Genomic DNA, 27,746 nt, shown 5'->3' on the forward strand with positions numbered 1-27,746 from the left:
AATCCAATCCAACCCGCCTTGAACTGCTGGAAAAATCTCCCCCCAAAAAAAGATTGCTCCTGCCCAACATGCTCAGGAATTCTGGACAACATACTATGTAAGAAAAATGCTCGGGAGGAGGGCCAAGATGGCGGCAATGGCCAGTATCGGAGAGAGGCAGGTAGATTCATTCTAATCTACCCTGAACTTTTGAGGAAATCTCCCCAAAAGTAGATTGCACCTGCTTCACATGCTCAGGAACTCTGGACAACATACTATGGAAGAAAAATCTTCAGGGCGCATCAGATGGAGCCCCGCATAGTTGGGTCTGCGTAGCACTGGGGCTTGGTGCACTAGGAGCAGCAGAACCCGCTCTCCATGGTGAAGCTGTGGGCCTCTGCTCTTCATGGGAAGATTGAATACATTGCTACTAAGTACTTGGGTTCCCAACTGCTGCAAAAGACACGTACTGTTTTCTTTTATTAAAAAATATTGAAGAGGAAGGAAGATGACGGCAGCTGCAATTGCAGCTGCAGCAGTGACCACAACCGCAGCGGTGATGGTTAGTAGCAGCCCAATAGGATGTGCATCCCCCTGAGAAACCCTGGACAACACATTTTGATTTAATAGCTGAATGGGACAACACACTGAAACATTTCCAGTCATTACATCCTATCTGAAATAGAGGAGAGAGAGTGGAAAATGGCAGAATTAGAGGCAAGACTACATCGCGGCACCTGCCACTGCAAGAAAAGTGATTTTGGCGGGATATCCCAGAAGAGATCAGAAAGCACACTGCTCCCGCCACCCTTGCACAGGAATACTTAACAACATACTGTAGGAGAGACCAAGAAGGCAGCAGTGGTGGCCAGTATTCAGGAGAGGCAGACAGATCCAACCAAATCCACCTTGAATTTTTGAAGAAATCTCTCCAAAAGTAGATTGTTCCTGCCTCACATGCTCAAGAACTCTGAGCAACATACTACATAAGAAAAAGTTTTGTGGAGACTAATCAAAATGGCGGTAGGAGCGGCCAGTATTCGGGAGGGGCAGACATATCCAATCCAATCCACCTTAAATTTTTGAAAATATCTCCACAAAAGTAGACTCCTCTTGCCACACATGTACAGGAATTCTGAACAACATACTATGTAAGAAAAATGTCGACTTCTGGGAAGATGGCAACCGAGAAAAGCAGTGTTTACGAGTCCTGCTAACACTCGATCTCTATTGCCACAAAATCAGCAGTTTTCATAGCCAGAAAACACTATGAGCAGAGAAATAAAAAATGTAAACACAAGGGACAGAGAAAAAGAAGACAAGAACAACCAGAGACCAGAAAAGAAACCAGCCCGCATTGAGGTGGTGGAGCCGCGCCAGTGGCATCTTGCCTCACAAAACCAGGCACCAGAGAGGAAAGGTAAACAAGGAGCTGAAGATCACTCAGGTGTAATTCAGCAGTTCTTTCAGCACAAAGAACATCTAAAACTCCCAGTGGCCAAGCTCATCACACCTTCCAGGGACTCGGAACAAAGCTCAAAACCAGAAAAGAAATACGCCAGCCTCACGGCCAAGGGCATGGCAGCAGCGCCTTATTGCCAACCGTGGTGGCGAGTTCACCACACCCACGACAGCTCCAGATCAGCGTGCACAATAACCATAAGTGAAATTGTGGCCCCTACAGGAGAAACCTGAGTACTGCACCCCCAGGGACTTGAGCAGCTTTGATAATCTCCCTGGGTCTGAGATTTTGCAGGCCAACACAGTGAAGGAGTAGTGGTGGCAAAAATACCACACCCTGGTCACAGCTTCCCATGGGAAAACACCCAGCCCGGCATCCCCACAGTCTTGCAGCCTCGATTAACTCCCTGGGTCTGAGACTTTGCAATAGAACCCAGTAAAGGAGTAGTAGTGACTGAAATTACCACAAACTCAAGATCCAGAGCACCCTAAGTGAAGTTGTGGTGACCAGGGGAAGAACCCAGAGAAGGCACAAACTTCTGAAATCATGGGAAAGAGGAACAACAATAGAGCAATGAACGCCCATAACCCCACAATATCAGAACCTGAATACACAGAAATTCAGAGATCTCCAGAAGATCAAATCAGGAATATAACTGTAGAAATAATACAGAATCTTTGAAAAGAATTTAAAGAGTGTCTAAAAGAAATAAAGGATGCAATCATTGAAGTAAAGGCATCAATTCAAACTATAAACAATTGATTAAACCACATGGAGAATAGAATCTCACTCCTAGAAGATGATCACTCCAAAAACGAACACATAATTTATAACTTAGAAAAAAAAAGTCAGACAGCAGGAATTTGACATTGAAGAAATATGGGCCCATTTTAAGAGAGCTAAACTAAGAATAATTGGAATAGAGGAGAAAAAAGAAGGTGAAACCAAAGGGATCAATATCTCTTCAAAGAAATAATAGCAGAAAAATTTTCAAACATAGAGCAAGAGGTCAATACACAGGTCCAGGAAACTTACAGAACTCCTTTTATACAGGCTCAGAGAAAAGGTTCCCCACACCACATAATTGTCAAAATGACCAATGTAGAAGCCAAGCAGAGAATCTTAAAGGCAACAAAAACAAAAGGCCAAGTGACATTCAGAGGCAAACCAATTAGAATCACTCCAGACTTCCCAAACCAAGTCATGAAAGCCAGAAGGGCTTGGAATAACATATTCCAAACTCTGAAAGAAAACAACTTCCAGCCAAAAATTTCCTACCCAGCAAAACTATCTATCAAATTAGATGGGAAAATAAGAAGCTTCCATGACAAACAGAAACTGAAGGAATTTATGTCTTCAAAACCAGCACTAGGGAAAATACTCAGAGATTAACTACAAAGAAGAAATGGGTAATACACACCAGAACCAGAGAAACAAGATTTTCCATCCAGCAGACAACTAAGCAAAACTAAACAGTATTTCAAACAGAAATAAAATCTTAACATGTTAGGAATTAAAAGTTATCTCTCAATAATCACACTGAATGTAAATGGCCTCAATTCCCCAATAAAAAAGACATAAAGTGGCAAAATGGATTAAAAACCAGAATCCATCCATCTGCTGCTTACAAGAAACATACTTTACAAGTAAAGATAGTAACAAACTCAAGGTATAGGGCTGGAGCAAGGAAATTCATGTTAAGTAGCCATCCTACCAAATGTGAAGTAATATTTCACTTAGTTTTTATTTGTATTTCCTTAATGATTAGTTATTTTATGATAATGATGAGTGATATTCATGTGTGTATTGGTCATATAAAAATCTCTGGAGCCAGCATGGTGGCGCACACTTGTAATCCCCACGCTTGGGAGGCGAAGACAGGAGGATGGCACAGGTTCAAAGCCAGCCTTGCTGGCTTAAGAGACCCTGTTTCCAAATAAAAAGTATAAAAGAGGTCTGGAAGTGTAGCCTGGAGGTAGAAGGGCTTCCAGGAACCCCAGTACCACCACAAAAAAAAAAAAAAAAAAAAAAAAAAATCTCTGGAGATTCATTATCTTTTACCTATTTCTAAGTTGTATTGTTTGCTTTTATTTTTGCTGATTTTTAGGATTTCTATTGGAATATTAATATACCTTCAGATATAGCAAGTGGAAATATTTTATCCCATTCTATCAGCAACTTTTAATTCTGCTTACATTGTCTTTGGATGTACAATATTTTTTTTATGAAGTTTATTTATTCTTTTGTTGCCTGTGCCTTTGGAATCATATCCAAGAAATCACTGCCAATTTCAATGTTGTGAAGTTTTATGACCCAGGTTTTCTTCTGAAAGTTTATAGTCTTAAGATTTACATTTAGGCCTTTTATCTATTTTGAGTTAATATTTGTATATGGTGTTAGGTAAGGGTCCAATTTTATTCTTTTTCATGTAATTATTATTTTTAAACAACATTTAGTGAAAATATTATTTTCTTCACCCAGTGTTCTTGGAAACCTTGTCAAAAATAACTTGACCATATATGGGGAAAAATGTCCAGGACAATTTGGAGAGAGCCCCACCCATATTGCTGGGCTGATTTGCTGAGCCAGAGGTCCCAGGAGACCTCAGTTCATGGCTACTGCGCTCCTCTGCACTGCACTAGGGATCAGGGTGTGCTTGGACCAGTGGATCCCACTCTCCATGGTGAGGATATGTGCCTCCACTTTCAGTTGGGAGATAAAATCCATTGCTCCTAGGGAACTGGACTCTCAGTTTCTGCAAATGATACATGCTGTTTTCTCCTACTAATTATATATATGAAGGAAAATAGGAACCTCTGTAAATGTCACACCCACAGTGACAGTAACCAGAGCCTGCCGCAGGGTGAGGCCATGTCTGGAGCCAGTGAGGCCGAACCCTGAGCCTGCCATGAGGCGAGGCCGGGTCTGGGGCCAGTGAAGCCGGGCCCTGAGTCTGCCGCGGGGCAAGGCCAGGTCTGAGGCCAGCAAATCAGGGCCCGGAGCCTGTTGCATGGCAGGCCTGGAACTGGGGCCTACTTCACAGCAAAGGGCCAGTGGGTTTCTTCAACTGTGTGGCCAGGAAGCAATAGAAGCTGCCGCTGCCTCACCTAATCTCTCAGCAGATTTCCAAACCCAAGTGACTTCTATTTAAAAAAAAAAACAAATTGGTTGTAAGTGGATCATCCTGTCAAAAGTTACTCACCTTCTGGCTTTCAGGTTTTCAGTAAGTGGGAATAAGTGTGAAGAAATAGAAGCTCTAATACATTGTTGGTGGGATTGCAAGTTGGTGCAACCACTTTGGAGAACAGTATAGAAGATCCTCAGAAGAAGGAAAACAAACTTACCATATGATCCAGCAATACCACCTCTGGGTATCCACCAAAAAAAATGAAAACCAAAATACCAAACTAATGCATGAACAACCATGATCATAGCTGCACAGTTTCAAAATAAAGGATAAAAAAAAAACAGGGCAGGAGGTATAGCTGAGAGGTCAAATGCCTCTGGGTTCCATCCCCAGACCCACAAAAAATAATTAAAAAATTAAAAATTAAAAATTAAAAAAACCCATACTACAGGTAACAAAATGAAAATTCAGAAAAGTGATTATTAGCCACCCAAGATGAGCTCAGGGATTTTCTACCACATCACAATGCTCTCTATGACTCTGCTCCAGTAGAGGCCAGATAAGCAATGTCTGCCACAAAGGTTTCGGATGCGCAGGACACAGGCCCTGAGCTTGAAGCAGTTGACCTATCAGATCCATTACATGCTGCAGCCCTTCTGTCTATATTCAAATCCTGGTTCTAAGTAGGATGAGGTGGTGCATGCTTATAATCTCAGTACTTGGGAGGCTGAGGCAGGAAGATCGCAGGTTCAAAGCCAGCCTCAGCAATTTAGTGATGTCTTCTGTAACTTAGTGAGATCGTTTCCAAATAAGAAATAAAACTGGGCTGGGGGTATAACTTGGAGGTATAATGCCTCTAGGTTCAATCCCCAGTATCAAGAAAAAAAAAATCCTGGTTCTACACATACTAGTTGTTTAACATGGACAAGTTACTTAATGTTTCTGAGTCTCAGTTGCTCCATGTGCACAATGGAGAAAGTAACTCCCTATTTTAGAGGGGTAGTGTAAGAATTAGATAAGCTAAAAGAGTTAAAAACACATAGCCTGAGCCTGGCGTGGTGGCACACACTTGTAATCCCAGCGTTCGGGAGGCTAAGACCGGAGGATCGCAGTTCACGAACAGCCTAAGCTATTTAGTGAGGCTCTCCGCAACTTAGTGAGACCCTGTTTCAAATTAAAGAATAAAAAAATAGGGCAGGGGGTGTAGCTTGGAGATTGAATGCCCCTGGGTTCCATCCCTAGACCCACAAAACAACAACAACAACAAAAAAAACACATAGCCCATAGAATAGTGCCTGGCTCTTAAGGGTACTATGCTACGAATTCTATATTAGACTACTAATCACACTACAGTATAACATATACAGATAGATCCCTTACTGTAATGACACACTATTCTGAGTACTTGACAAATATTAGCAATTATTATTTTAAAATATAAGGAAAGCTAGGCATGGTGGTGCACGCTTGTAATTCCAGTACTTGGGAAGCTAAGACAGGAGGACTGCCAGTCCAAATCTAGCCTCAGCAACTTAGTGAGACTGTTTCCAAATAACAAATAAAACCAGGCTGGGGGTATAATTTGGAGGTAGAATGCCTCTGGGTTCAACCATTAGTACCAAAAAAAAAGTAAGGAAGCTGGGATGGTAGTGAACACCTATAATTCCAGTACTTGGGAGGCTGAGACAGGAGGATTGCAGACTTGAGGCCAATCTCAGCAATTTAAGCAAGACCCTGTTTCAAAATAAAATTCTCAGAGGTAAAATGTCCCTGGGTTCCAACCCCAGTGCCCCCCCCAAAAAAAAAGTAAGGAAAATTGAGTAATCTGGTTAATGTATAAAGCTTTATATTTTACTTTATACTGTGACCAAGATAAAATCTTTTGGGTTGTTGAAAAGACTTTCTTCGTTTTAGTATCTGTTCTACCACAAACAGTATTGCATCGTACCCTCTCAGAGGCCAAGCCGACATGCGAAGCCCTGTACACATGGAGAAACAATGACCCCCAATGGTTGAATACAGTATTTGCACTATCCACTCTCCACAAGGGGCACATCGTAGTTTTCCTGGCCCTTCTGCCATAATGTTCAGGCACTTGCACAATTCTTAGGCTCTCAGTGTTCATAATTGTTAAAATTAAATTGTATTTGCTCAAAAGACATTAAAGATTGATGGAGGGTCAGGAGAAATATGGATAAATTTCTGGAGATGACAGTAAAAGAAGAATCAGGAAAGATTTTAGCCCAGGTTGCATGGCCATTAATAGTTAAGAGTGAGAAGGGGCTTGAAGCAAGTGAAGTCTATCTTTCCTAGATCAGTTGGCCACTAGAAAGAGAATTTTGTTTTAAACGATACTGGAGGTTGAACTCAGGGGAATTTTACCTCTGAGCTACATTCCCAGCCCTATATTTTATTCTTTATTTTGAGACAGGGTCTAAGTTGTGGAGGTCCTCACTAAGTATCTGAGGCTGGCTGGACCTACTATCCTCCTATGCCCACCAGGCCCAGCTAGAAGAGTATGTTTATTGGTGTGATTATGTCAGGAAGTAAATATGTCTCTACTGTATCAAGTCTACACAGTAGCATATCTGAAACACACAGACAAGATATTTTGTTGATCTATATGCATGTTCCACTTTACTGCTGAATTTTTGGTGCAATATCAGAGAATATCCTCAATTATCTAAAAGGGCTATTAAAATACTTCTCCCTATTCTAATTAAACATGTCTTTGAGGCTTCATTTTCTTCATCTGCTTGAATAAAAACAATATATCAGACCCAAATGAATGCATAAGCAGTTAAGTACTCAAGTGCCTTATTAAGCCAGACTTAAAGAAATTCACAAAAATGTAAAGCAATGGCACTGTTTTCACTGAATTTATCTCTTATTTATTTCTCAGTTTCCTTATCTACAAATAAAGAATAAGAATTTTACTGGCCTTGAGGAATATACCCTCCACTGTGGCTCTGGGCTCAGCCATGGGGTTTGCTTGGCCAATGAGACATTACCAAGCACAATGCATGCAAGCAAAGGCTTAAAATTACTTGGGTATTAGGGCTTGTCCACTTTCTTCCTTTTTTTAGAATCCAATCACCATATGAAATATCCCAGGCCAGGCTGCTGGACACAAGTGGCCCAGAAAACAGCCAATCTTTTTTTTTTTTTTTTAATTCTTTGGTTTGAACAGGGTCTCACTGAGTTGCAAAGAGCCTCAATAAGTAGCTGAGGCTGTCCTTGAACCATGGTCCTCTTGTATCAGCCTCCCAAATGCTGGGATTACAAGTGTGTGCCACCATGCCTGGCTCAGCCAATCTTTTGAGTGAGACTTGTATTACCATTCAGCACTGGTCAAATTACCAGATGACTGAAGCCACATGAGTGATCCAGCAAAACCAGCATGAAAGCTGGGCATGGTGACACATGCTTGTATTCCCAGCATTCGGGAGGCTGAGACCAGAGGATTGTGGTTCAAGGACAGCCTCAGCTACTTAGTGACGCCCTTTGCAACTCAGTGAGGCCTGGTTTCAAAATAAAGAATAAAAAATAGGGACGGGGGCGTGGCTCAGAGGAAGAATGCCCCTGGGTTCCATTCCCAGTACCGAAAAGAAGAAGAAGAAAAAAGAAAAAAGAAAAAAAAAAAAACCAAGCATGAGAACTGCCCAGCTGAATCAAATCCAAACTGCTAGTTCACAGAATTGTAAATTAGTATTGTTTTAAGCCACTACTTTCAGGCGTTTATTTTTTTTAATGCATCAATAGTTAACTAGCACACAAAGTATACATATCCTCTAGTAATATCAACATTTTTAATCACAGTCCAGAAGTCATTTGTTTAAAACAGTGGTAAGCACCTACAATCCCAGTTACTCGAGAGGCTGAGGCAGGAAGATTCCAAGTTCAAGGCCAGCATGGACAAATTAGTAAGACCCTATCTCAAAATAATAAATAAAAGGGCTCAGTGATAGAGCACTCCTGGGTTCAATTCCTACTACTGAAACAAACAAACCTATTTTTTTTAAAACATTAACCTAGATTAATATTAAAATACTCAAAAAAACCTGAATAGCAGCATCCTATGCTTTTTAAGTCCTTTGTTTATATATTAGAGTAGTTTTTGAAGTGAAGTCTAAAGATCCCCGAGGTTGTCCAAAGCTAAAACTATCTTAATAAAACTATTTTTCACTTTTCACAGTGCTGACATTTGCACTGATGGAACAAAAGCAATAATGAATAAAAGTATTGGTGCATTAGTATCGGTCAACACATGAGCAACAAACTTTACTAAGACACTATATTCTTTGTGATGCACTCATAACTCAAAATAAAAAGGCAGTTTCAATTAAGTCTAATGAAGCAATAAAAAGTATTGATTTTATTAAATTTCAACCTTGAATACTCATGTTTTTACTCTTCTGTGAGATAAAATACAAACCATCAACCTGCACTTTGGCACACCAATGTATGATGCCTCTCTGGAGGAAAAGCACCTGTGCTACTGTGTTACAAGCTCAATTAACCATTTTCTTTCATAGAACACTTTTTTATTTGAAAGAACATTAACAAAGTATGGTTGTTTAGACTTGGATATTTAGCAGACACTCTGTCGAAGATGAACAGTGAATTTGTCACTTTAAAGAAATTAACTGACAGTATTTATTGCCAATGATATAATTTGGGCTTTCAAAATAATTGAATTTTGGGAAACTTGTATTTGCTACCATGAACCTGACAACTTTCCAGTACTTAGAGATATTTTCTGATGAGATTAATTTTCAAAGGTAATCGCACAGAGAAATATTTAATTACTTAAATTAAATAAATTGTACAGTGGTACAGTGAAATATGTTAACCTGTGGAAGACTTGTACAACCTAGTGAATGAGAACTTTCCAAATGAACAATGTTACATGGAAGAAAGGAGTCAATGGAGAGATGAGTGGATTTTATGGAAAATACTGAGTTCATTGACATGATTTCCAATTCCACATAAAACTGATGTGTGTGTGTGTGTGTGTGTGTGTGTGTGTGTGTGTGTGTGTGTTGTAGGTACTGGGAACTGAACCCAGGGGCATTCTACCTCTGAGCTATACTCTCAACCCTTTTTTATTTTGAAATAAGGTTTCATTGAGTTACTAAGGGCTTCACTAAGTTGCTAAATTTGGTCTCAAACCTGAGATCCTCTTGTCTCAGCCTCCCAAGCAATGGGATTACAGGCATGTATCAGCACAACAAATCTTTAAGAAACTACCACTAGTCACCAGGCCTGGTGGCACACATCTATAATCCCAGTACTTGGTAGGCTGAGACAGGAGGATCCTAGGTTGGAAAACAGCCTCAGCAAGTGAGGCTCTCAGCAACCCAGCAAAACCCTGTCTCAAAACAAAAAATAAAGAGGTTAGGGTATATCTTGGAGGTAGAATGCTCAATGTTCAATTCCCAGTGCCACAAAAGGAGAAGAAGGACGAGGAGAAGGAGGAGGAGGAGGAGGAGGAGGAGGAACCTAACATTTGTCAAGTTTGAATAATTTATCAAAAATATCTGAAAAGGTTAAGATAGCCCTCCCTTTTCCTATAACATGCCTGTATGAGGCTGCAGTTTCCTCATATGCTTCAGTCTAATAATTTATCAAAACAGACTGAGAAGCAAGTAACTATAAAGGTGTCTTCTATTAAGCCAGACTTAAAAAAAATGCAGATCTAAATATGCTACTTGTTCTTGCTAAATTTATTTTTAAATGGATTTTCTTCACAAAAAATTTTGATATGTAAGCTGGGAGTGGTGGCACACGCTTGTACTCCCCGCGCTTGGTAGGCTTAGACAGGAGGATCGCGCAAGTTCGAAGCCAGCCTCAGCTGGCTTAAGAGACCCTGTTTCCAAATAAAATATAAAATAGGTCTGGAAGTGTAGCCCGGAGGTAGAAGGCCCCTGTGTTCCATCCCCAGTACCACAAAAAAAAAAATTTTTTATATGTAATAAGTTTATTAGTGTTATTTTTAAACAAACAAATATCAAAAGTGTAAGAGTGTCTTCAGACTAAAAAGTCTGAGAAGTGATATAACTTCATAACTACTATGGGAAATAGAACTGGTTTAGCCTACTTTTTACAGATGAATAAATAGGCTTATCAAAGTTAAGTAACTTGCCAAGATTCCCAGAGCACTGTTCACAATAGTGACTACACATGAGAAACACTTGGGAGCTTTAAAAAATAGTCATTAAGTATTCGGGGATGGGGAAGAGGCATTGCTTTGTTAAGGTCCCAGGTGACTCTGAAGTGCAGCCCAAGTTAAGAAACTTCTCACTGTCCTAGAGTAAGTCTACCTACCAAATACATTTACTTTTATATTTAGAGCACATCATTATAGATCCCAAAATCACAGGAAGATCACAAAAAGTTTTTAAAAATCTACATGATGTTATTTTACTTACAGGAGTCTTGCTTTGCCACTCGACAGGACAGTTGTAATCTTGCATGATCCAGGGATGGTTCAGTAGGTTTTTCACAGAAATCCGTTTCTTTGGGTCCACCTAGTGGCCATTAAGAAGTAGCTAGAGATTAACCTTTCAAATAGAAAACACAGAACACCTTTCCTCCTGAGAACTCAAAATGCACCAGAACAGATGTACACTTTATCATCAGAGAAATGCTGTCAAAGACCTTAAAATGGCCTTGGAATAAATTCTTTTAAAGAGGCAATAGAAGCAAGAAAACTACAGCAACCAACAGGCTTAGAAGAAAAATGTTTAACAAACATGAACTTCATTGGTATGGACATTATTCATGAAGTTCAGTCAATCTATTGTATGATGTAATAGTCTTTTGCTGGAAAACCTATTCATGGGAAATATTCACCAATTTAATATTCAAGCAACCACAATGCAGGGCATTCATACTGAATATGCAATCTCTACCTCCAATGAGCTTACAATTGCATAGAACAAGTTGAAAAGCACACCTTTCTTTCCCATTTGTAATTTTCAAATGTGAGGAGAGAAAAATTAATCAACAAAGATTAAGTTTTTTGGAGTCCAGAAGAAAGGATGAGGCATTTTCAATCTCATTATGGAGATTTGGTGGTCTGGCCTACTTAATCAAGGTGGGTGAGCCTGGGGTAAATTTTGAATAAAAGGTAGAGATGGCTTAATATATGGAAAAGCTGGAAGATATTTGGAATACATAATGAATAAAATGGTGCACTAATAAGACACTCATATTTTCAAAGTGTTTCCTACCAATTTTATTTTAACACAGCAGTGAGGTGGACTCAGACCCCCATTTCATATATCAAAACCAGGTTAGGTGGTGTGCCTACTGATCAGTACGGCGAATACCTAGACTTCTCACCCTCAGAGCCTCATTCCACTAACACAGTGCTTCTCAAAGTGCAGTTCCAAGACTAGCTGCACCAGCATCACCTGCAAGCATGTTTCAAATGCAAGTGTTCCTCTTACCCCAGATCTATTACATCAGAAACTCTGGGGATGGGGCCCAATAAGCTGTGTATTAACAAGTCTGTCTAGAGATTCTGACACATACTAAAGTTTCAGAGTCACTGTACTAGATAACAGAGCTCACTCCGTTGTACACCAGGGCATTCAAGCATTCACTGATGCACTGTGCAAGAGTGGGAACAGGAAAGTGGAGCAAGTGCTTGTTTAAAGAAATAGACAATGCTCAAGAAAAAGCCAAAGTCACCCTCAAAAACAGAGTGGCGGTCTAAAAATAGGATATTTGCAAAGTAGAAATGATAAATGGAATCCTTTTATAAGGTAACAGACAATGATAATGTGGCATTACAATAGATATCTTAAAAGTTGGATCAAACAATTACAATAGGTTTTCTATTATTTAAAAATAAATAACAAAGTTTACCTGCAACATTTGTTGAAGAAGCAGAATGCTACTGGGAGAGAGCCACTTAGGAACATCATATTTCCCTCTCTACAAAAATAAAAAAGCAAAGATAAACATGTAAGAGATTTAGGTTAAACCAGTCTTAACTCATATTTCTAAGGCAATGATATGTTAGAGGTTGATTTCCAAACTTGAAGACTTCACCCAAGTATAAGATTTGTTAAGCATTATTAATAATAAGATTTATGCCGGGTGTGGTGGCACATGCTTGTAATCCCAGCATTTGGAAAGCTGAGACAGGAGGATCCAGGTTTGCAGCCAGCCCCAGCCACTTCGTGAGGCCACCCAAGTATAAGATTTGTTAAGCATTATTAATAATAAGATTTATGCCAGGTGTGGTGGCACATGTTTGTAATCCCAGCATTTGGAAAGCTGAGACAGGAGGATCCAGGTTCGCAGCCAGCCCCAGCCACTTCGTGAGGCCCTCTGCAACTTAGTGAGACCCTGTTTCAAGAAAAAGAATAAAAAATATGGCTGGGGTGTAGCTTAAAGGTAGAATGCCCCTGGGCTCCACCCCCAGTATGGCAAAAAATAAGACTTATTTCTTGCCTTAAAGAACAAAATCCAGTAAATTAAATATTAGATCATTTCTAAATTATCTACATGTAAGAGAAGGACTAAAGCACAGAGAATATATCAATGGAAAACAAATGTTAAAGGGCTTGTGAATCCATAGTATGATTATATGAAAAGTAAGTATACCGCTGTATTGAATTTGCATTGCTGAAGCAGAGTGAAATTTATAATCTCAGAGTAATTATCAGTTGACAGAATGAAGCAACAGAAAAGCATATCTGCGGGCTGAGATGTAGCTCAGTAGTAGAGTGCTTACCCAGCATGTGTAAGTTTAAGGCCCTGGGTTCAATCCCCAGTACCATCACCAAAAACCAAACAAGCAAGCACATTTGGTAGCAGGCTGTGATATAAACAAGCTACATATCATTCTGATAAAAGCTACTTTCTAAGACAATTATCTTTTTTTGACAGAATGGAAAACACTTAAGAGACAAATATTTACAACCTAGTACACTCAGAAATTATGGTCATCATGTCACCAATTGAAGACAAAACCAGGGAGTTGCTAACACTAATACATGTTAGAATTCCTCTTTCCCAAATCAGAGGAAATGATACAATCATTTCTCACAGCAGAGATCAATTTTTTTTCTTTCTTTCTTTCTTTTTTTTTTTTTTTTTTGTGGGTCTGGGGATGGAACCCAGAGGCATTTGACCTCCGAGCTATACCCCTGCCCATTTTTTTTTTTTTTTTTTTTTTTTTTGGTGGTACTGGGGTTCCTGGAAGCCCTTCTACCTCCGGGCTACACTCCCAGACCTATTTTATACTTTTTTATTTTTGGAAACAGGGTCTCTTAAGCCAGTGAGGCTGGCTCCGAACCAGCGCAATCCTCCTGTCTCCGCCTCCCAATCACAGGGATTACAAGCATGTGCCACCACGCCCGGCCCAAGTTTTTATTCTTTATTTTGAAACAGGTCTCACTGAGTCGCGGAGGGCCTCACTAAGTAATTGAGGCTGTCCGCAAACCGCAATCCTCTGGTCTCAGCCTCCCAAATGTCAAATTATTTAATGATGTTAGGATAACAATATAATTATTTGAGGAGGAATTACGATTGAACTGTATACACCAAATCACAGTATACACCAAAATTAATTTCACCCAGATTACATGCAAATACAAGACCATAAGAGAACTTCAAGAAAAGGTGATTCTTTTCAGAATCTTTCTAGACATGACATCAAAGTCAAAAACTATAAAGACTAACATAAATTAAAATCTGACATTTCTGCAAAGCAAAACACTAGGAAAATTAACAACATAGTAGGGAAAACCTTTTCCACTTACATGACAAAATAATGTACTTAATCATTCATAAAAGGTCTCAGAAATCATTAAGAGGTACCACCACCAGTAAAACTTTTCTGCCCACATTTCTCCTCATATCCTTTAATAGAACTGCTTCCTACCAGTTGATCAGGCCACAAAGTTTGGAGTCATCTTAACCCTTTCTCTCATACCCCATATTCAGTTCAACATCTATTGGCCATGTGTTCAAAATACATCCAGAAATAACTTGTCACTAACTCTACCACCAGCAACCTCATTCAAGCCTACATTGTCTCACATCTGGCATTGTGCAATAGGCTCCTAACTGGTCTTTCAGATTCCATAATTGACCCCAAAGTCTAGTCTCCACTCACCACTTTTTTTGGAGGGGGATACTGGAGGTTGAATCCAGAAGCATTCTACTTCTGAGCTATAACCCCAGTCTTTTAATTTTTTGATTTTTTATTTGGAAACAGGATCTTGTGAGGTTGCTGAGATCGGCTTCAAACCTGTGATCCTCCTGAATTAGCTTCCCAAGTACTGGGATTATAGGCATGTGCCACCATGTCCAGCCCACCAATGTTCTTTTAAGACACTAGGTCAAGTCATGTCACTTCACTACTTAAAACTTTCCAGTGACTCCCCATCTCACTCAGAGTGAAACCCGAAGTTCTTACCCTGACTTCAAGGCCTTGTGTGGTCTGTCTCTCTCCCCACATACACTACATCCTTGTTATCTCTCAACCTCTCCTCTTCAGTCTCCCCTTCACACACCAAACTATAGTTACAGATGAAAATCAGTCTTGCCACAGGGCCTTTGCATCTACTGCTCCCTCTGCCTACAACACTTTTGCCAGAAATCAGCAGAACCTGTGCCTTAATCTTCAGATCTCCACTTAAATGCCAGTGGTCTTGGTGAGGGCTCCCCTGACCACCCCCACAATCATCTTCTACTTCGTATCCACACCTAATTTTCTTAACAGCCCTTATTACCATCTGTCATATTTTATTCATTTTCTATTGCACTACATTAGACTATAAGCTCTTCAATCACAGGGATTTTGTCTATTCTGTTCACCTAGAACAGTATCTGGCCCAAGTATATAAAAAATGCTCAATTAACATTTGTTCAATAAATAAAGCATACATTCCAAAAGAAAATAGACAAAGACACTGACAGGTAAAACTCCTAAGAATAAACCTGGTTGGTGTGTGTGTGTGTGTGTGTGTGTGTGTGTGTGTGTGTGTGTGTGTTAGTTACCCGGGATGGAACAAGAATAAACCTGGTTGGTGTGTGTGCGTGTGTGTGTGTGTGTGTGTGTGTGTGTGTGTGTTACCCAGGATGGAACACAGAGGCTTTCTACCTTCATGCTACACTCCCAGGCCTATTTTATATTTTATTTGAAAACAGGGTCTCACTAAGTTGCTGAGAGCCTAAGTAGCTGAAGCTGGCTTCGAACCTGCGAGATAATCCTGTCTCAGCCTCCCAAGGCCAATAAACACGAAAATAGCCAGGCGTGGTGGCACATGCTTGCAATCTCAGTACTTGGGAAGCTGAGACAGGAGGATCCCACAGGTTCAAAGCCAGCCATAGCTACTTAGGCTCTCAGCAACATAGTGAGACCCTGTTTCTAAACCAAACATAAGGCCAGGCGTGGTGGTGCACGCTTGTAATCCCCACGCTTGGGAGGCAGAGACAGGAGGATCACGCTGGTTCAAAGCCAGCTGTGCTGGCTTAAAAGACCCTGTTTCCAAATAAAAAAGTATAAAAAGAGGTCTGGGAGTGTAGCCCAGAGGTAGGAGGGTTTCCAGGAACCCCAATACCACCAAAAAAAAAAAAAAACCCACAAAAATTACAAATAAACCAAACATAAAACAGGTCTAGGAGTATAGCCCCAAAGTAGAAATCTCCTGCATTCTATCCCCAGTAAAACACACACACACACACACACACACACACACACACACACACACACACCAACAACAACAACAACAACAACAACAAACATAAAAAGATGTCTAACTAATCTAATGATAAAAATGAACTTAAATAGCTGGGCATGGTGGCACACACTTTTGATCCCAGCATTTAGGAGGCTGAGACAGGAGGATCATGGTTCACAGACAGCCTCAGCTACTTAAGTGAAAGAGGCTCTTTGCAATTCAGTGGGACCCTGTTTCAAAATAAAGAACAAAATATAGGGTTGGGAGTGTAGCTCCCAACCACACTACGATGAGTGTAGCTCATCAGAGGTAGAATGACCCTAGTTCTGTGAGAGAGAAAAAATCAACTTAAATAAAAAAATGTGATACCACTTGTCTATCAAACTGAGAAACTTTTTTTCTGTCTTTGACATGACGTCTTGCTATATAGCCCATGCTGCTCTTGAACTCCTATACTCAAAGGATCCTCCTGCCTCTGACTCTTAAGTATCTGGGACAACAGGCACAGGCACATGATCCCCAGCTTTCAAACTAACAAACTTAAAAAAAACTGACATCATCCAACATTAGTAAGAGTTCAGGAACAATAGTCATTATTATTCATCATACAACTAGAAAGTATTAACTTTTCTGAAGAGTAATTTGAAAATATACATTAAAAGCATTAAAAATTACACATACTTGATCCAGCAACTTCACTTTTAATAATTTATGATATTTAGGCAGGGTAGCGCATGCCTATAATTCCAATACTTGGAGGCCGAGAAAGGAAGATCACAGGTTTGAAGCTAGCCTCAGCAACTTAGCAAGGATCTTAGCAACTTAGTGAGATCCTGTTTCAAAATAAAATAGGGCTGGGGGTATAGCTCAGAGGTAGAATGTCCCTGTGTTCAATCTCCAGCACCCAAAAAAACTTTTATGCTAAGCAAATAATTTGGCATATAAAACCTTATAAATGACAGCATTTATCAGAGAATTGTTTGTGTTACTCAGTGAGAACTAAACAATTAACCCATGGCAAACTCCACCATGTCTCCAAAACTAATGAAAAAGAGAAAATGCACTGAATATAGATTGAGTGAGCCAGGCATGGTGACACATACCTGTAATCCCAGTACTTGGGAGGATAGGACAGGAAAATCGCAGGTTCATTGCCCGCCTCCACAACTTAGTGAGATCTTGTAGCAAAAGAAAATAAAAAAGAGGTATAGCTCAGAGATAGAATGCCCTGGGTTAAATTCCTAGTACAAAAAAAAAAAAAAAAAAGTATGTGAAAGTACCCAGAAGAGTACTTTGTATTTATGAGACAATAAATATTTACTGAATCTGGCCAGGCGTGGTGGCACATACTTGCAATCCCAGCGCTTGGGAGGCTGAGACAGGAGGATCACACAGGTTCGAAGGCAGCCTCAGCTACTTAGTGAGGCTCTCAGCAACTTAGTGAGACCTTGTTTCCAAATAAAGTACAAAATAGGTCTGGGAGTATATCCCGGAGGTAGAAAAACCACTGAGTTCCACCCCAGGTACCACACACAAAATATATATTTACTGAATCTGATATAAACAGGAAAGGAAAGGCCGGGCATGGTGGCGCACGCTTGTAATCCCCGCGCTTGGGAGGCTGAGACAGGAGGATCGCACAGGTTCGAAGCCAGCCTCAGCTACTTAGTGAGGCTCTCAGCAACTTAGTGAGACCCTGTTTCCAAATAAAGTATATAAAATAGGACTGGGAGTATAGCCCAGAGGTAGAAAAGCCTCTGGGCTCCACCCCCAGTACCACCAAAAAAAAAAAAAAAAACAGGAAAGGGAGATACTCAAAAAAGCAGTAGACCAGAGATAGTCATGGGCATGTTGGCCAAAAGCCATGAGTGACAGAATGCTACTCAGTGTAGTAAAAAGGACTTAAGGCCATTCTGAGGAATGTCACGTGCTGTCCTAATGGAATTCTACCCCACTGCACCTGCCTTATAATCTCAGAATGGCACCTGGTAAGGAACAGAGCATCTAGTCAAGCCCTCCCTCGTCACATCACCTACTGAAATGCACTCACCTATTTTATCTGTTTGAAAACCTCTGTAGAGTATCCTGTACAGTAAATCATGAGGCCCATGACTGTCACTATACCCTGACATTTTTTGGCTTCATCCCTGCCCAGAAGTATCAGCAGAAATAGAGTCCAGAGCTAAGTTCTGTTGTTAGACTTAACCCAAACTCTTTTCTTTTTGAAACAGGGTCTAAGTTGCTGAGGCTGTCCTCAAGCTTATGATCGTCCTGTTTCAGCTTCCCCAGTACTGATATTACAGGTATGCACCACCATGCCCAGCTCCAACCTCTTTTTTTTTTTCTACAAAGTACTGTGGGGCAGGGGGGTACTGGGGGTGGAAACCAGGGGAATTCTACCTCCATACTACACCCGCAGCCCTATTTTTTATTCTTTATTTTGAAACAGGGTCTCACTAAGTGGCTGAGGCTGAACTCAAACCACAATCCTCCTGTCTCAACCTCCCAAATGCTGGGTTTACAAGCGTGGGCCACCACACCCGGCTACACAGCACTTTAAAATGCACAAAATACATGTGTTTTATCCTGTGGAGTAGGCAGGTATTATTAACCACATTACACAAACAAGAAAACGAAATCTCAGTAAGGAAGATTAAGTATTTTCTCAATATTATAAGACATTGGTTCTCATTTGTCCCACAAAAGACAGCTGACAGTGTCTGGACACATTTCTGACAATCACAACTTGGGGGCTAGAACTGGCTTCTAGTCAGTAAAGGCCATGAATGTTGCTAAGCATCCTACAGTGCACAGGACAACCCCCTCCAACAAAGAGCTATCTGGTCTAAGTATTAATCAATAGTGCTGAGGTTGAGAAACACTGTTACAGAGCAAAAACAGGCAAGAGATGAGACCAGAAGAGAGATATAGTACTTTTCTATTGTGCTATGCTAAAAGATCTGAGAAAACCTACAAGAAGACAGAGAAAGACTACTTATTTAAATATTAAATATATATCCAAAGACCAAACAGAAAAGACCTTCAAGAACAATTCTGCTGGGAAAAAGAATCTCCACAAAAAGCCCTGTGTCAATTGGGGCCATGCCCCTTAACCCTTGTTTCTGCTCAGTCTTTGGAGAATTTGTTTCCTTTTTTTAAGAGATGATTACTTTGCAAATGTAAGCAAGAGCAACAGCAGTGAAAACTAACTGGGAGGGGGATAAAAGATCTGTGGGCTAAGCAAGATAATCCTGGGAATGCTAGCAGGCTTGAAATTGTTCATTTTTCACATGGTTCGAAGAAAGGCGATCTCTTCAACACATAATCACAGTACTGTAGTCAACTCTATAGTTGTAAAATATAACCTCACAAAGAGACAATTTTTTCATTTTCTTTAAAATTATAAATTATAAATTATAATTGTTAAGCAATTTGGAGCGAGGGATGTAGCTCAGTAGTAGAGCACTTCCTAGAATGGTTGAGGGCCTAGGATCAGTCCTCAGCAACACAAAAAAGAAAAAGAAGAAGCAATTTTACTTTCAAACCACCCAATGTTCATTTACTAAATTATTACACTGTTCTAATATTTGTGAGCCAGAGCTGGAGCACATCATGCTTGTCTTTGAATGCAGTGATAGCAAACGAATATAGGTGACATTAATAAGATTAATACTCAATCTATTAGTAATCATGCTGGAAATTGCAGTTGAGCATTTTGGTTAAAATCGTCAACAAATGCAAAGGATAAATGAAGTCTGCCTCTTAAACAAGAGTTACATATGGTGTGTCAAATATTGCTAGATTTTTTTCAATCAAGCCAAGAACTAAGGGAAGTGTTATTCCCAAGTGAGGAATTTTAGAACATTCTAGGCAAAGATACATACTGCATGCAAGTGATACGACACCTTAATTAGATTCAACCAGCAGACTGTATTACACTGCGACTCGGAACAATAGTTCTGAGCCAAGATTACAATAAATTTCAAAATCTATAATGTGTGAAATTAAATTCCACAATAATGCATAAAAGTCCTAATTTGAATCAATTTTCAACTTGCAAATACATAAAAAACTAAAAAATAAAATTCAGAGTAGGAGAAACAAAGAATATACACTATTAGTAAATAATATTAATTAGAAAGGCCAAATCTCTACTGAACAAGTATTAGACATTTCCAACCACATTCATTCTACTGCAAAGGTATTAGATTAACCAAAAATATCAAAACTTGGATCTAATATCTACTAGGGTGTAATGCTTTTGTATTATTTTAAGGTAAGTTCCTTTCCAAAGGATTAATTCATGACTCACTAGTGCATTCAAATAAATATACTGATGAAACAATACATTAATAATTAATAGTATTAATTTCATGGCTGCCACATGAATATGAACTTGTAGTAATAGCGAATGAAGACAAACAGTATAGCAGTTTAAGGTCTAGACAGGTAAAATAGATAGTTCAGGGATAAGTCAGTAATTAGGAACATCGTGAACATAATGAAATTTAATTTTAGTAGGGTAGTTACAGTCACTTATTTTACCTGAGTATAAAATCTTAGTTAGGTATATGTGATTCAGTCTAAAAACCAGTACCCAAATACTTAGGAGTATTCTTTCTATTCAGTTTTGGGGGTGTTATTTATTTATTCACTTATTTATTTACTTATTTACTTATTGGTACTGAGGATTGAATGAAGAGATATTCTATCTTTGAACTACACCCCCAATTCTATTTTATTTTTTATTCTGAAACAAGATCTCAAGCTGGGCATGGTGACACATGCTGAAGGTGTAGCTCAGAGGAAGAATGCCCCTGGGTTTCATCTTTAGTACCGCATTAAAAAATAAATAAATAAACAAACAAGGTCTCACTAAATTGTGGAGGATCTCAGGAGGTTGCTGAGTCTGATCATAAACCTGCACTCCTCCTGTCTCAGCCTACCAAGTACTGGGATTACAGGTGTGCACCACCATGCCTGGCTTGCTTTTATTTAAATATAAATAAAAAGTACATTTTTTGTACTGTGCAGCGTGGTGACCCATTAGGCTGCTCTTTTCACGATGAAAACATTATGAGTAATTTCAGCACAGTAAGAATCCAGATCCTTGACACTGAACCAGGAACTTCTGGAAGCCACTGGCAGCATGTGCTTTGTTTCTTGTTTTTCTTATAATCAGTGGTAGGAATCAAGATCCAGACTTTGGGTCTTCTCTGCACCCTGTTGTCAGTCCTTCTGGGTTTCCACCAGTTATTATCAAACAGATATGTCAAAACACATCAGATGAACTTCTTGATCCTCTTTTGACATCTTGGACTTCAGGAGGGATCTGAGGAAAGCCATGATGCAGAGTAGGTGACGGCTGCCACCTCCATGGGCGGGGCCACGCAAGAGTCCACTTAGTTTTTTAAGAGATATTTAAGAACTGTATGAGTGACTCAATGCTCGCAGGGACAGCTGTTATTACATGACAGCAGGACCAAGGTTCAAAATTTCAACATAAGAGAATGCTAGACTGAAACAAGAAAAACTGAATGTGAATAAACAGAAGTCAAAGAACTTAAGCTACTTGGAGCTAGAATGGACGCTGGAAATAACTGATTATTGCAATGCTTTCATACTACTTATGAAGAAAACCAGGACAAGTAAGTCTTTTGGGGGTAACATCTAAAGTAAGTGGAAAAGCTGATGCACAATTACACCTACATGAATTAGGGAAACTTAATTGGTAGCCTTGGTAAATCTAAAAACATGAGATGTCTAGAAGCATTTTCAAGTTAAAGAGCACAAAAAAATAGCTTGGGGTGGGAGTTAATTCTCTTCTGGGAATTGAATTCAGATGAGACTAGCAACCACAGAGTTGAGAAACAGTATTCATAGGGTTATAAGAATGGACTCCAAGATGGCTTGCTGGATAGAAACCCCAGCTCTGTTACTTACTAGTCCTAAGGCCCCATGTAAGTTAAGGTCTCTATACTATGGGAGGGGAACAATAATAGCAAATGCCTCGCTTAGAGCAAAGCCTGGCATATAGCAATAGCTCATGAGTGTTAAGTATTACTTAGGTTACAAAAGAATGAGAATATGCATTCAACATCTTAGTTTTTCCTGAGCAACCAGGTGCAAAGGCCAAGAAGATATGCAACAAACACACTTCAGAAAGCTCTATCCCCTTTGGAGGGGAAAAAAAAAGAAATAGGGCAAACCAAAAATATTCAACAAATAGACTAATTGCAGCTGCTCTAGGCAGAAGAGATTTTAACACATCTCAAAAAAGCACACAACTTTATTTCTATACAACTACATACAGAAACTTAGATGTGACCTGCAGAAGTCACCTCTCCTACTCTCCACATCAGCTTTTGGGATTCAAAACTAAAAATTTTACCGTTCTACTTTTTAAAACTCAAAACTAAAGCCGGGCGTGGTGGCACAGGCTTGTAATCCCCGCTCTTGGGAGGTGGAGACAGGAGGATCGCGCAGGTTCGAAGCCAGCCCCGCTGGCTTAAGAGACCCTGTTTCCAAATAAATATAAAAATAGGTCTATGAGTTTAACCTGGAGGTAGAAGGGTTTCCAGGAACCCCAGTATCACCAAAATAAATAAATAAATAAATAAAACTCAAAACTAGCAAGCCAAATTCAACAGCATATTAAAAGGATTATATGCAATGATCAAGTGGGATTTATTCCTAGAATACAATAATGGTTCAACATGCTAAAATCAATATAATGTACCACATTAACATAAGGAAGAAAAAACTCTACAACCAATTAAATAGATGCAAAAAATTTGACAAGTTTCAACATGCTTTCATGATGAACACATTTGACAAACTGGGAAGAGAAGGGGAAAAAAACACTACCATAAAAATCTACAGCTAACATCACACTCAATAGTAAAACACTGGAAGCATTTTCTCTAAGATCAGAAATACAAAACAAAGATGTTGACTTTTATCACTTCTAGTCAACATAATAATGGAAGCCCTAGACAGAGCAGTTAGGCAAACTAGAAGTAAAACCTTTATAGGATTCAAGATTTTTTTTTTCTTTTGCGGTACTACAGTACTGGTGATGGAACCCAGGGGCATTCTACCTCTGAGCGACATCCCAAGCTCTATTTTTTATTCTTTATTTGGAAACAGGGTCTCACTGAGTTGCAAAGGGCCTCGCTAAGTAGCTGAGGCTGTTTCTGAACCACAATCCTCCTGTCTCAGCCTCCTAAATGCTGGGATTACAAGCGTGCACCCCTACACCCAGCTACTATAGAATTTTTTTTTTTCTTTCTTGGTGGTAGTGGTGATGGAAACCTTTATTTTTGAAACAGGGTCTCACTGAGTTGCAAAGAGCCTCACTAAGTAGCTAAGGCTGTCCACAAACCACGATTCTTCTGTCTCAGTCTCCCAAATGCTAGGATTACAAGTATGCACCACCATACCCGATTCAAATTTTTAAAGTATAAAAAGGCATAAAAGCCTGGTGAGGTGGCGTCGCATGCTTGTAATCCCAGTACTTAGGAGGCTGATAGGAGTATCACAGGTTCTTGGCCAGTATCAACTACTTAAGTGAGGCCCTCCACAACTCAGAGGGCTGGGAATGTGGGGCAGAGATAGAATGCTCCTGGGTTCAATCCCCAGCACAAAAACAATAAGAAACAAAAGAGCAGAGAATAGCCAGGCTTGGTGGTGCCCACTTGTAATCCTAGCATTTGGGAGGCTGAGACCAGGGAAGATCATGGTTCATGGACAGCCTCAGCTACTTAGTGAGGCCCTTCACAACTCTGTGAGACCCTGTTTCAAAATAAAGAATAAAAAATTGGGTAGGGGGTGTAACTCGGAAGTCAGATGCCTCTGGCTTCCATCCCCAGATAAAAAAATAAAAAAAAAAAAAGCAGAGAATAATGTCTCCCTTCCACCCTTTGTCTCTAATTTTCCTCTAGAGAAAATAGCAATTATCTCTACTATCTCCTACCATATGTGAGCAAATAATATATATTTCCCTCTACTTTCTTTTTTCTTTTCTTTCTTTTTTTAGGGGGGGGTGGTGGTAGTAGTGGTACTGAGGATCAAATCCAGGAACTTACCTATCCTGGGCACTTGCCCTTACTATTAAGTTACATCCCACTCCTTTTGTAAAATTTTATTTTGAGGCAGGGTCTTACTAAGTTGCCTAGGCTGGCCTTAAACTTGTGATCCTCCAACTTCAAGCTCCCATGTAGCTGGGTTTACAGCCATGTACACCACAATCAGCCTGCTTTACTTTTTACAAAATTGACAGTGTACTATACATACTATTCTACCCCTTGCTTTTCTACTTAATATACCTTTTTTTTTTTTTTGCAGGTCTGGGGATGGAACCCAGAGGCATTTGACCTCTGAGCTACACCCCCTGCCCTATTTTTTATTCTTTATTTTGAAACCGGGTCTCACTGAGTTGCAGAAGGCCTAAGTAGCTGAGGCTGTCCACGAACCACGATCCTCTGGTCTCAGCCTCCCAAATGCTGGGATTACAAGTGTGCACTATCAGGCCCGGCTTTAATATATCTTACTATCATTTTATTATCAATGTTTTACAACATTCCTAATTGTCTATAGAGTATTCCATTTTAAAGATATGCTACAATTTAACAATGTTTTCCAAAAGAAAGTATTAACAAAGACCCATAGACCAAGGAGGAATTAAAAAGTAAAAAGGTCAAGTTTTTGTATTGGGGAGGGTCTGGGGATTGAACCCAGGGCATAGCATTGTTCCTCCAAGATACCCCCCAGCCCCTTTCTATTTTTTGTTTTGAAAAAGGGTCTAGCTGCCAGGCGCGGTGGCTTACGCTTGTAATCCCAGTGCCTGGGAGGCTGAGACTGGAGGATCGCGCAGGTTCAAAGCCAGCTTTGCTGGCTTTAGAGACCCTGTTTCCAAGTAAAAAATATAAAATAAGTCTGGGAGTATAGCCCGGAGGTAGAAGGGTTCCATCCCCAGTACCACCACCAAAAACAAAAAAGAAAGAAAGAAAAAAGAAAAAGGGTCTTGCTAAGTTGCTCAGGGTCTCACTAAATTGCTGAGGCTGGCCTTGAACCTGTGATGGGGTCTCAGCCTCCTAAGTACTGGCATTACAGGCATGCGCTACCACACCCAGCTAGACTGTGAGTTTCTTGCTTGATAAACACTAGGCCTTTCAGGCCAATGTTCTAGGAAAGGAATATGTGGACTTTCTAGACAGTACTACTCCACTTCAGATTACTAATCTTCTGTAAAGGGAGAGAAAATAAATATCTTTGGTCTTGTGAACCACAAAATCTCTGTCACAATTACTCTATTGTTGTTATATAAAAACAACCATGAGCTGGGCATGGTGGCACAGGCTTGTAATCCCAGCATTCAGGAGGCTGAAACTGGAGGATAACTACTTAGTGAGGCCCTCCGCAACTTAGTGAGACCCTGTTTAAAAATAAAGAATAAAAAATAGGGCATGGGGTACAGCTTGGAGGTCAAAGTCCCCTGGGTTGCATCCCCAGACCCACAAAAAAAAAAAAAAAAAGATAAAGCACAAATAGGTATCACTGTGTTCAGTAAATTTTTATTTAAACAAATAAATGGTAGGCCATATTTTGCCCATAGACCATAGTCTCCCAAACAGTGCTATAATTTTTCCAAAAGGACTGTGGTTTTAACCAAACTTCCTTTGCTTTTAGCACTCTAGAAAGGAAGAAGCTGCCGGGCGTGGTGGCGGAGACAAGAGGATCGCGGAGATTCGAAGCCAGCTTTGCTGGCTTAAGAGACCCTGTTTTCAAATTAAAAAATATATAAAATAGGTCTGGGAGTCTAGCCTGGAGGTGGTTTCCAGGAACCCTAGTACCACCAAAAAAAAAAAAAAAAAGAAAGAAAGAAAAGAAAAAGAAAAGAAAAGAAGAAGCTACAACAAAGACTCCTAACTATTCATAAACCCATAGGAATATGTATCATGCTACTTAAAGTCAGGTTGGGATGGCAGAAATGATCTCTTAACAGATCAGCAAGTACTTTCCAATAGGATGAGAGAGAGATACGCCCCATCCCACCTATGCCTTCTCTTTAACTTGCTCCTAATACCTGGGTATTAAGTGGACCAGCTGAACACATGCCCGACTGGCAAACATTCTTCTTACACATGAATTACATCATTTTAACATTGTAAATCAAAGATTCTAGCCCTGTATAATCATTACTATAAAGGATATATAATTATTCTAAAATCTTGTAGTCAGTAAATCCATACAGTAATTCATTTTGCTTTACCAGGTACATCCAAGGGATATATGAAGTTAGACTGCTCAAAGTCCTCTCTCCCTCTCTCTCTCTCTCTCTCTCTCTCTCTCTCTCTCCCTCCCTCCCTCCCTCCCTCCCTCCCTCCCTCTCCGTCTCTCTCCCTCCCTCCAGTACTTGGGATTGAACTCAGGGTCTCCCACATGTGAAGCAAGCACTCTACTACTGAGATAAATCCCCATTCTTCATATTTTGAGACAGAGTCCCTCAGGCTGGCCTTGAACTTTTGATCCTCCTGCCAGTCTCCTGAGTAGCTAGGATCACAGGCATGTGCCAACACACCCAGTTCAAAGTTGTACATCTTCATTGATAACTTTTTATTGTCAAAGTGAATTTTCAAAGCTTTAGCTCTGATTATCCTTTATGGGATAATATCTTACTGTAATTCCCAATACCCATCATCAAACAGTCGAATATTGTTAGATTGCGCAGTGTTCACAGAAGAGTTATCAGTCCTCACCCAGGTACACAGATGACCCCTTTTGTTATTATTCAGCATCACAGAGTAGCCAGCTATAACTTCAGATAATTTCTTTTCTTTTCTTTTTTTTTTTTTTTTGGTGGTACCAGGGGTGGAACCCAGAGGCTTTCTACATACAAGCTATATTCCCAGACCTATTTTATAGTTTATTTGGAAACAGGGTCTCACTAAGTTGCTGAGAGCCTCACTAAGTAGCTGAGGCTGGCTTCAAACCTGCGCGATCCTCCTGTCTCAGCCTCCCAAGCACTGGGATTACAAGCATGCGCCACAACGCCTGACTGTAGTATATAGTTTAACTAAACTAAATCTTCACAAAATAGCAAGTAGCTCAAGATTCTTGCAAAGAAAGCACAGACTGAGTACAAGTAAACAATCACCTCTACCACATGCAATCTATCAGCCAAAACATAAGAGTAAAAAACTATCTACTTGGACCTGACAAGCTATGTACAAAATTGAAATAAGACCATCTGAAATAAGAATTCTTACATATATTAATAATAAACTTCAAATCTTAGCTACCAGAATCTAAAATATAAAAACAATCACTATAATTTGGAGGGGATGTCTAGGGGATTGAATCCAGGGTCATTCTACCTCTGAGGATACACCCCATCCCTATTTTATTTTGTAACAGTGTCTTCCCTGTTACCACACACTGGCCTCAAACCTGCAATCCTCCTGTCTCAGTC

At 39.9% G+C, this 27,746-nt stretch overlaps 1 protein-coding gene across 9 annotated transcripts in view; it reads right to left on the reverse strand.

Moving 5' to 3' along the window:
• The window catches only part of MELK (maternal embryonic leucine zipper kinase), a gene marked incomplete at both ends in the record, with an annotated part of 101,820 nt that overhangs the window by 56,846 nt on the left and 17,228 nt on the right, over positions 1-27,746 (reverse strand). For 8 of the 9 annotated variants that reach the window (XM_080709600.1, XM_080709597.1, XM_080709596.1 and 5 more), the window contains 2 exons: positions 11,000-11,098; positions 12,444-12,512. The exons of the other annotated variant lie outside the window; for it this stretch is intronic. In XM_080709600.1, the coding sequence (XP_080565726.1) occupies positions 11,000-11,098; positions 12,444-12,512 (168 nt within the window). The remainder of the gene's footprint in view (positions 1-10,999; positions 11,099-12,443; positions 12,513-27,746) is intronic. 9 annotated transcript variants of the gene reach the window in all.

The sequence above is a fragment of the Muscardinus avellanarius genome (assembly GCF_963383645.1).
Source record: "Muscardinus avellanarius genome assembly, chromosome: 13".
Lineage (NCBI taxonomy): Eukaryota > Metazoa > Chordata > Mammalia > Rodentia > Gliridae > Muscardinus > Muscardinus avellanarius.